Source organism: Talpa occidentalis, unplaced genomic scaffold (genome assembly GCF_014898055.3).
Source record: "Talpa occidentalis isolate TD23 unplaced genomic scaffold, MPIMG_talOcc4v2.1 talOcc4.11, whole genome shotgun sequence".
NCBI classification, from domain to species: domain Eukaryota; kingdom Metazoa; phylum Chordata; class Mammalia; order Eulipotyphla; family Talpidae; genus Talpa; species Talpa occidentalis.
The window spans coordinates 13910471-13921201 of record NW_023601104.1 but is presented as its reverse complement, the minus strand read 5'-3'; the positions used below and the strand labels follow the sequence as shown (position 1 = coordinate 13921201).

General features: G+C 52.7%; 1 protein-coding gene across 2 annotated transcripts in view; it reads right to left on the bottom strand.

The window, feature by feature from the left end:
* Positions 1-1079: 1079 nt before the first annotated feature.
* DUOX1 (dual oxidase 1) overlaps positions 1080-10731 on the bottom strand; it is a 28712-nt gene continuing 19060 nt past the window's right edge. For both annotated transcript variants that reach the window (XM_037502403.2, XM_037502402.1), the window contains 9 exons: positions 10472-10571; positions 10173-10222; positions 8584-8711; positions 4889-5042; positions 4285-4517; positions 3887-4045; positions 2882-3037; positions 2512-2640; positions 1080-1851 (listed from right to left, as the gene is read on the bottom strand). In XM_037502403.2, the coding sequence (XP_037358300.1) occupies positions 1729-1851; positions 2512-2640; positions 2882-3037; positions 3887-4045; positions 4285-4517; positions 4889-5042; positions 8584-8711; positions 10173-10222; positions 10472-10571 (1232 nt within the window). In that variant the 3' untranslated portion in view covers positions 1080-1728. The remainder of the gene's footprint in view (positions 1852-2511; positions 2641-2881; positions 3038-3886; positions 4046-4284; positions 4518-4888; positions 5043-8583; positions 8712-10172; positions 10223-10471; positions 10572-10731) is intronic.

Here is a 10731-nt window from a genome sequence, read left to right as displayed (position 1 = left end):
ACCCGGGCCGGCTGCGAAAAGCACTTTCGAAGCATCAAGTTCTTGCCTTTGACGAGATGTCAAAACATCCCCCCCGCCCCGCCCCCGCCCTGGCTGGGGGCGCCCGGAGGCGGCGGCCGCGCGGCGCCCCCTCCCCGGCGAGTCGGCGAGCGCGGCTCCCCAGGAGCGGGTCCAATTTCCTGCCAGCAGCCCGAGTCGGGGAGGAGGGAGCCGCCGGGAGACAAAGAGGCAGCGCGCCAGGCGGGAGGGAGCGGGGCGGCCCTGCCACGCGGAAGCCGCGCGCCCCCGGAGGCTGGAAAGCAGGCGCGGCGCTTTGCATTTTCCTTCCCAGAGGAAGCAGGGCCCGCCGCGCCTCCCCCCACGGCCCCCCTTGATGAATGGGTCCGGCCCCCCGAGACCTGCAGCCTGCAGGCGGGGTCGGGACCTCCCCGCGCCGCTTGCAGCAGGCTGGCGGGACCGTCCGCGCTCGCCCCCTGCTGGCCAGGCCTGGGGCTGCAGGCCCCGGCAATACCCGCCGGGCCGCCAGGAGGAGCTGCTGGCAGCGCCTCCGGGCCCGCCTCCTGCTCCCCCGGGGCTCGCTGACAGGCGGCCCGCCCGGCCGCGCACACCCCTGGGAGGGCAGTGTAGGATCTTGGATTTTCTCATCTAGTCGCTGTTTTATCGAAATGTGATCTCCTATAAGAATTCTGTGGGGACAGCTGAAATTGGGCATTGCTTCAGAAATTCCCTCACAGAGGGCAGCCTGTCTTTAAGCAGACCTGGAGGGTTTCCAGTCATTTTACAGATGAGAAGAGAGGCCCACAGAAGTTGGGCGGTGCTCATCTGTCTCCTTGCTGTCGTCTAGTTACCTGAGGACCTGCGTGTTTCTTACACTACCTTGAGGCCTCGGGTGTCAGGAAGGGCACCCCTGATCAGGGAAAGGGGTGTCCAGTTGGACACCCACACTTGGTTGTGGGCAGCATCCTTTATTCAGTGGATTCTGGCAAGCTCAGAGTGTCTGGACCAGCCTTAGTGAGTGACTTCCACTGCCACTACAATACTTACTGAGCCCTGGGGCACAATAAAGAAATACTGAGAGCAGAAAAGTGATTTATTTGTAAAGGACACAATCGGAACTAGAAGAGGAGAGAAGGGTTGAGGAGTACTTATTAAGCCAGGTTCTAATCACAGTACATATATAAGAATTTGAGAGAAGGTCAATTGTGCTGTTAGGCTCAGATGCAGAAGGGGTCCCTATAATATGCTCTCGTGGATCCAGCCTCTACCCCCTCCAAAGCATTTACCAGCCTTTTTTTGTCACTGGGGAGCCCAGAGGAGAGGAAGTTGAGGGAGGAGTTCTAAGATGCCAGCATCTGTGCTCCTGGTTCATCCTTAGGCACGTGTACTCACGTGCGCACGCACCCACACACACCCACAAACACACACACTCGTTAACACCTGTCCTTTGAGTTTTTGTCTTAGTTTGCAAGAAGAGGTGTCACTTTGCCCCAAAACAATAAAAACTCCCCACTAGTCCCCACACAGTGCCTACCACTTCTCCAGGCTGACACATTCTAGGCATGTGGGTTCCTGAACCCACATGGAGTGACTGACCATGGCCACCTGGACCAAAGTCAAGAGGTGCGGATGGGGAGAAGGCTGAGGGAACCAGAAACAGAAGGTACCAAGATGAGATGCAGCCCAAACATCTGTCAGCTCAGCAGAGGGTGAAGCCCCTAGCCACGAGGCCTAGAAGTTCTCATAGTGGTGGGAGAAATGAGTCCGGTCTTGCTTATTAATGAGCTGACAGGCCTTTTCCACATTCTTTGTCATGCCAGGGGGGCCACAGCTAAACACCCCAATCTTTCGAACCTGTTGGGAGATGTAGATGTAAGTGAGGGCTCTTCAGAGGGAAGGCTAGCTCCACGTTCACATTCAAGACCAGCAAGAATCCTCGATGAGGGTTCACTCTGTGTTCCTGATAAAGTTTGCTTCCTACCATGCGTGGTGAGGGCTGGCTTAATATTTACCAGTTGAGCCCAATTTTGATAGTCCTGAATTCTCTACTGGCTCCAAGGCCTTTACCAGCTTCCAGTGCCAGATCAGTTTTCTAATAGAAGCCAGACTCAAGGTGAGGGACAGCTTGGTGTCTCGGTGAGGCTCCCTAGTCCAGTGCTGATGGGAGTACTGGCTAGCACAAAGTTCAAGGTGAAGATTAGCTCAGTGTCCTGTGTGAGGGCTGGCTCTCTAGTAATGGTAAGGGGAGCTCTGTGTGTATGGTGAGGACTAGCTCAATTATTGAGTTCCTCCTTCTGGACAAGGCATCATAACTTCAAAGGTGGCAAGTCCCTGTCACCTGTCTCCTCACTTTTCCATTTCCACCCCTCTCCTTTTCCATTTTATTACTCCACCATCTCTCAGGGGGTGGGATCTCAGCAGAAGTCAGTTCCTTTCCTGATGGAGCAGAGCTAGGAGCTCTGCTCAGACCCCAGATGATAACGGTGTAGAGAAAAAGAATTTGGTGAGACTGACCTGTGGGTGGACCTCCTGCAGGGAGTTGAAGAAGGGCTCGAAGGGGGGACGGCCAAAGTGGGTGATAGAGCGCAGACCCGTGAACAGACTCCGGTTCAGCACCTTCTGGAAGTGCCGCTCACAGATGTACTGGGGGCACAGGGACAGGCCAAGTTAAGGACAATCAGAGAAAGGGTCTAGCCCCAAGTCAGCTGCAACTCCGGAGACAGAGGCTGGGGTGGGAAAGAAGCTGGATACTGAGAATCAAGGCCACCAGCTCTGTGCCTCCTGCCAGCTGAGCCTGGTATTCACCCACCTGCCCTGATCATCCTGCCTTAACTGCCAACCCATATACCCACTGAGCCACCTGGGCTGGCTGTCCCTGACATACCAGCATGGTGGTCCTGAGGTCAAACTTCTCAGCCAGCTGGGTGATATAGATATGCACCGACACCAGGTCCCGGTGGTCATTCTCCTCCACCTCCCGGATGATGTCAGCCAGCCACTCGAACTGCCGCTGGGTTCGCGTCACCCAAATGAAGTAGATCTGGGGACACATGGCTGAAGGTTAAGATCCAGGTCACCTCAGGCTCCCTATATCTCAGGGATCTCCACACCAATAGAACTCTTGTGGTCTCGGCCAGCTTGTGCCTCTCCCCACACAGCTTGGGTGGGGGGCAAGGGATGGCTTAGGCTACAACGATCCCCACCTACAAACTACCCAGAGGGAGAGGCCTGCTAAGTGGCGTGTCACAGAAACGCCTCAGGGATTTCCCAACTGGATGCCAGGAGCTTGGGAACAGGCTCAGAGAGAGACCAAGAAGACCCACCTCTCTCTTCTCATGGGGAGGTGTGGGACTGTGTGGGTTAAGGAACAGAGGCACAGCTGGCAGGGACAGAAAAGGAGGGAGCTGTCTGTCATCCTCTAAATGCTGACGGCATATAGGTTGGGCCTCTGCCCGTCACATTCCTGTGCCCCTGACTCATCTGCCAGGCCCAAAGAGACAAGCAGGGGCCTGCCACCAGGGCCAGGCTGGGGTGAAGGGACCCACTGTGGAGGGGGCCTGAGGGCCTGGGCTGTGTTTCTGGAGTAAACCTGGCCCACCAGCCCTGTCTTGCCACCTCCCCTCCTCAGAGCCAGTTTCACCTATGCCCCACCCAAAACGTGCCTTTCCCTCTACCAACCCAACAGTGTATCTTCTCTGTGGGGTGTCCCATAACTGGGAAGTATCTGTGTAAACCAGGCAAACCTTCCTTTAGGATCTAGGGATATCCTGACCCCCCCCCACCCCTGCCCCCGGGGTCAGGCCCATTTGGCCTTGCCCAGATCAGGGAGGTCAGATGGATAGTGATAGGGAGCAAGGGGCCATGGCCTGGTTGGAAGAGGGGCACTCACCTTCTTACAGAACACCTGGCAGCTAACTGATGACTTGAAGACCAGGTCTTTGAGGATGGAGGCAAAGGGGGTGACCCCAATGCCCCCTCCCACCAGTACTGACACCTCAAACTTATGCCATTCCTGGTGGCCCTCTCCAAATGGCCCATCGAGGTACAGCTGCAGGGAAGAGAGGGGGTTTGAGTTAAGTTCAGCCTCCACCATAGTTTTGAAGGCAGAAGTAGGAAGTAGGGAAAGGCAGAGAGGTTTATGGCATGAGGGGGACAATCAGGGCTTGTGGCATTAACTGGGACAGCCAGTCTCTGGATGATGACGAACATGGTGGGGAGTCTGGCACGGCAGGGCCAAGGCTAAGGGGATGTGGGAACATGTGGTACATCTGGCCAGGGCCTGGGTACCTTTGGGTATCTGGCACAACTGTCGCTCGTCGGAGGTGAGTAGATCTCTCTGAGGCGAGTGGTCCAGGGCCCAGCTGCCCGGATGTGCAGGCTGAGCGTGTCCTCATGGGGCGCAGAAGTCAGTGTGAAAGGGTGGTACTCGGTGGTTCCCAGAGCCAGGCAGGCGATCCGCACCCACTGACCTGATTTGTACTCAAAGCCTTGGGGTCGCTGGAACCGCAGGTGGGTCACTCCTGAGGAAGGAGGGTTGCTGTCCTGAAGCCAGCAACGATATAGCCTCCAGAGAGTCCCCCCACCTGTAGCCTCAGCTTGCTTGTAGAATATAATGGGAAGCCTCCCACCATCAGAAACCATTACTTCCTTTGGACATGTCAGCATAGGCAGCATGGGGCTGGTGGTCAACAGGGCAAGGTGTAGCCTGGCCAGGAATGCTCCTGAGAGGCTCAGGTCCCCGGGCTAAAAGCATCTCTTACCTCTTTCTTGCCACCCCAGAGTCCCTGCCAATTCCCTTGGGCCAAGCCAGGAGACTGCAAGGTCCCAACTCTGCCCTGTAAGCTTCTTCAGTACCACCAAGCTGGTCCCCTGATAGCCTCTGGGCTGGTACCTGAAGGCAGCAGCTCCGCCTTCACCACGCTGATCTCCACCTTCTTCCGACTCAGGCTCACCAGCTTGTCCCCACCATAGATTAGTGCCGGGACCAGAAAGAAAATGTGGAAACGGGGCAGCTGGATCAGAGCAAAGCTGCCGTGGATGATAAGCTGGATAGAGCAAAGAGTATGGCTCAGGTGCAGCGCACCTTCAACAGAGTCTGAGGCCAGCTCAGGCCTTAGACCCCTACATTCACTCCAACAGGTACATGCACTCCCCACTGTGTGCTATCCCCATTCCAGGCTCCAAAGCCTAACCACTCCCAGCCCCGTCCTCCAGACATTCCTGATGAATGAGCCTATTTGCATGTCCCTGGTGTGCCATCCTAGACCAAGCTATACCACCTCTCACCTGCACTTGTGCAGTAACTTCCTAACCAGCCTTCTCCCACTGTGCTCCATCCTCTTCGAGGCAGCCAGTGTGACTTTTTAAAGTTCATTTTATCATGTCATCACCAGCTTGAAAATCTTTAGTGAACTTCCCATTGCATTACAAGGCCCTGTGGTGCTCTGGCCTCTGCCTGCCAGGGTTTTCCCCCTCCCTGTTCTTCATATGTGGCAAGTCCTTTCTGCTTTAGAACCTTTGCACTTGCTGTTCCCTCTCACGGAACACCCTTTCCTTCCTTCTCCCCAAGGCTAGCTCCAGCTCATTTTTCATGTGACAGCAGAAAAGCCACCTCCTGAGTCTTCCTCATTCCTTTGTCACATCTCCCTGTTAACTCCCTTCAGAGCAATTGTCCACAACAATTTTGTTTCTTCATTCATTGACTTGCTTATTGTTTTCCCCACTGCACTACAGGAGTAGGGTCTGTCTCCATTTTGTTTGGCAGTATATTCTCAGCTCCTAGCAGTTTCTGCCTGGCATACAGTAAGCAACTCAAAAACAACAGTTTTTGAGTGCCAAAAACTGTTGTGTCATTGAAAGGAGTTTCTCCAATTTATCCTCACCCTTCGGAGACTAAGAACACCTAACCAGTCCCTCTTTTCTTTGAAATAACCAACAGGTATTGTCCAGCTCCAGTCCATTCCCTAATAATGGCCTAATATGTTCTGACACTCCTTGACTCCATCCTCCAATTTTCTGGGTCCTGGATCTAGGTCGGTCTGGCTCCCCACTCCACCTCTCCTCAGGACTGCTCTCTGAGGCCTCACCGGCCCCCAGAGTGGCCAAACCCAAAGTCTCCTTTCACATTTGCTCTTCCCTTGGTAGCCCGAGACACTGGTAACTGTCCCCTCCTGCTACTTCTGCTACAATATTCTACTGGTTCTCCCTCTTCCCATCTCCTCTATGCTCTTCCTTCCTTTCCCTACCCCAATCCTATGTGTTGCCCAAGCCCGATTTCCTCACTGTCTGCTCTGCTCTTCCTATGCTCTCCCATATGGTGTGGCCTCAGCTGCAGTCAGCACAGGTCCAGCATGTCTTACTACCACCTAATGCTACTTGGCCATCCACAGCCAGACATGTCTTCTCTGCCGCCGGAATATTCTATCATCAGTCCCACCTCTGCACCTGTCTTCATGCCCTTCTTCTTCTACGGGTGAATGCTCTTGAGTTTCCAATCTGCCCTGTCAAACTCTGCCTTATCTCTCCTTAAGACTTGGCCCAAGGCCCAGCTCCCTAAAGTCTTCCCTAACCAGTCTGACCTAAATAAAACTTCCTTCAATGAGCTCCACTTACTGTTTGAAACACTCAGCAAATAACCCTGTGTGTTCATTTTGATCATTTTACGTGCGTGCTGCTTAATTCCTAAGCAGATCCTAAGTTCCGACGGGCAGAGCTTAGCGGTACCCTCTACCTCTCCTGTACAGAGCAAGTACATAAAAGACCCTCAATAGATATTTCTGAAATTGAACTCTGGTTCCTCATTCTGTTCTCCTTTCCCCTAGCTGAGCCTTCAATTCTGGAACCTTTGCCCACAGGACTAACTTAAACCTCTCTGGGCGCTTCCTCTTTCACTACAGAGCCCACACCCCACCCCCAAGGCCTTCTGAGCATCCAACCAGACTAAGAACAATGTTTGGTGACCTCATACTCCTCTGTTTATATGCCCCATTTTGTGTTGGCTTTACTTTGAAACCACAGAGCTGCTGCAGACTCATGGTTGGCTGAAGAGCCTGGAGAACAGCCCATTTGGTTGTGCAAGCCCTGCCCTTTTCAGCTTGAATCAGAAGCCTAGACATTCTTTCCTTGCAGTCTATTTTACATTGGGGTCCTTTACTTGTGGCTATTTACCTGCTGAAGTCATGTGGTCATTTCTGGTTTAAATGGGAAGGCAGTGGGTGCTTTAGTCTTGGCTTCCCCCAAGGGAGATGCTCCTACACTGCCAGGATAGGACTGCTCAACAGAGGGGCCTGCACTTTTCTGAGCTATTCATGCCGCTGCTGGCAAGAGGGTGTCTCTGAACCACAGCAATTCTTAAAATCCAGAGAAAAACCAAAAGATGACCTTGTCTCCAAGATCCAGATCGGCCACTTTTGAGTCAGTTCAAAGTGGCTGCTTTATCACCAGGAACGAGACCATCTCCATCTCTACCAGAAACAGTATCACCCCATACAAGGTCTCCACCCATTGTTGGGAAGGTGGGGGAGGGAGAGATCAAATAGCCACACCTTCCAAAGAAGGGAGCGATTTCTTTGGAAACAACATCATTAATTCTAAGAAGCATTCTAAGGCAAGGCTGGGTTGTCATTTTCAGAACCATGAAGTGCTGAGCCTCAGGCAAAATGGAAACAGGCCCATCTACCTAGCAATGAAGACAGCAGTGTACCTGGGAGGAGGAAGGACCAGCCACAGGGACCAGTCTGACCCAGGCAATGTGGACTCTCTCCTTTTGTTCCAGAACTGTGTACAGTTCTGCCTGGAGCCAGGTGATAGAGAGGGCATGGCCTCTGTGCTTCTCGAATGCTGATGGACAAGCTATCGTGGGTCTCAGAAATTGGCATAGCTTTTCAGCAAGGCCCATGGGGTGCCCTCTGGGGAAATGTCTTTCAAGAAGTCAGGCCAAACTGAGTGATGACAGAGAAACACAGATCAGGGTCAGTTCTGGAACTAACCAGATGCTGATGACGAACCCAGGGAATAGTTGCAAGGGAAGAAGAGAAGGAGGGAATATGAAGGAAGGGAGCAGGAGCCCAGGTTAAGGAGGAAAGGGGAAAGGTGGATTCCTAAAAATCCATTTTATCAGCAGTCCAAGGGAAGACATTTTGAGCAAGTTCATTAACTTTACAGGTAGCACTTAGCTGGGCGGGGTGGCTAACACCTCAGAAAACAGGGTCAGAACAAAAGTGACAGAAGACATTTAAGATAAGTGTCTCTTAAAAAAAAAAAAAAAAAAAAGGTGATGCTCCTTTAATGTAGGCATTCCACCCAGGATCCCAAACCAGCCACCCAAAGTGGGGAAATGCTGGCTGAGCAGAAATGGTGGGGGTGTCTGCAAGGAATGTAGAACAACCTGGTACAACTGCTACTGCAAAACCCATGCCAGGGAGTCTAACTTGCAAGTGCTGCATATGGAGCCTCATCTCCATCTATTAAGAGATGGAGAAGTTAAGAGGGTATTTGAAATGACTAAGGGGCTGGATAACTGATGTGTCAAACTTCATGGCCTCCCTGGAAATCCCACCAGCCTGGCTTATAGCCAAAAGCCCTCACCAGGACGTAGAGCAGGATGTAGAGGTGGTGGGTCAGCCAGAAGCCCCGGAAGCTGTGGCGCCGGAAGTGGTGGGAGGCGAAGACATACATGATGGCCAGGACCAGGAGCAGCACGACCCCTGTGAGACCTACAAAATGAACATGGAGTGAAAGGCAGGAGTAGGATTCTGCAGAGGGCGTCAGTTCTGAGGCTTCCAGGGTTCTGTTGCCAATCCATTGCCCTAGGAAGGTGTGGGGGTAGCCCCCAGCATCCTCTTGTGTTCCTCTCCCCCCAGCCCCTGCAACCACGATTGATCATGTTGGTTTTCATTTCAACAAACACTACTTGCCCTTCACAGACCTTGTCAAGATTGTTAGTTTTCAAGTACCTGTGTCATTACTTGTTTACAACTGTCACTTTCCCACTTTCAGGCCCACAAGAACAGGAACCAGGCTTGGCTAATTCATTACTGAATCCTAGTGCTTAGTGCAGGGCCTGGCACATTGTGGGTCTTATATAAATGCATGCTTATATAAATGAGTGAATGTACGGGGTGGCTACTCTGGGTCCTCTGGATCAAATTCTGGATTATTGCAGGGCCAGCCCTTAGGTAGTCAAGGCTTGGTCCATGCTGCTGCAGCATTTTCCTCGGCCACCACAGCACAAAGCACAAGCCCTGGCACTGTTAGAGAGTGAGTGGGACCACCAGATGCCCATGGGTCCGCAGGAATTGGTGGGACACATCTCCTCTCACAGGGGATCCCAGGCCTGGGGTACATTTTCCTGGGGAAAGCAATAATGGAGCCAGGGCTGGAAGTGCAGGGGGAGGGGAGGGCAGAATGGTCCCTCAAGTGATCAAGAGGAGAGAGGCAGAAATTAGGACGATTAGAGCTCTGCAGTATGGAAAAGCAAAGGTTAAGAAGGGATCTAACCAAAGCCTATAAAGTCCTGAACGGAGAGGAGAGCATAAACACAGCCTTATCCTCTAAACCCTAGTGTGCAGGAATTAGCAAGCACTCTCTGAAGTTCAAAGCAGATCGTTTCAGGATTAAAAATATATGAAAAAACCATGCTGTGTTTCACAGAGGGAGCCAGTGTAGAAAATGTGTTACCCCAAGGAAGGAACAGGCTGAAAATATAAATAGGTTCAAGAAGCATTTGAATAGATTCACAGCTAATAGGTCTAAAATGGGTGATTATAGGGAGTTAGGAATATGCCCCTAAACAACACTTGTCAAGACAGACTACAATTGTGGGTGGGGTGGAGCAGAATCTGCCTAGCTGACAACAAGCCTGGCCCCTCCCCCATGCAGCTAGAGCACAGAATTCCTCAAAGCCAATGTCATAGCAGGTATGCGGGGAGAGTTTGAGGGGGTGGGTGTTCACTTCCACTTCACTAGTTCAGAGATGGGATGACCCCAGCCAAACTCCCAAGAGGACTTTAATACAGAACTTCCCATTGCCTAGGAAGAGTCATCAGGGCCAGAGAGTAGGGCCTGGCACATGTAAGAGCCAAGCCAGTGAGATTAGGCTGTCCTGTGGAGACAGAACCCACAGCCTGGAGCCCAGAGCCTGGCCTAGAAATTCATAGAGCAGGGAGAGGTCTCACCTGGCACAGTCTGGAAGAACCACCAGTAATACTTCTGGGGTAACTCAGACCTGTGGGAAAGGGAAAGCAAAGAAAAACCCTGAGAGATGTGTAGGACTACCGGAAAGGTCCTCCAGACCTGCATGTATCCCATGCAGCCACCACTTCCTTTTCTGCACACTTGGGGCTGGGGGCTCCCATAGCCTGCAAAGTGACACTCTCCCCCCCCGGGTCAAGATAATCTGCTTCTTTCTATCCCTCCATCATATTCCCCCTTTCACCCCCCACCCACATCACCATATACACATATACTCACTCACCCATCATCATGGAAGAGACCAGGGAAGAGGCAGGAGAGGACACTGAGTGGGCTGATGGAGAACAGGTACACATTCACCACATGGCCTGCACTGTGTAAGACTAAGGAAGACCAGAGAGGGTGGGGGTGAGCCTGGGGCAGCCCAGATGGGGGGTGGAGGGCTCAACCCATTTGGCCTAGGGTAGAAGGGTCTGCACTTCTGATCTCTTATGAACCTCCAGCTCCTCCCCACACCCCATAAATGCAATGTCCGTGATCACA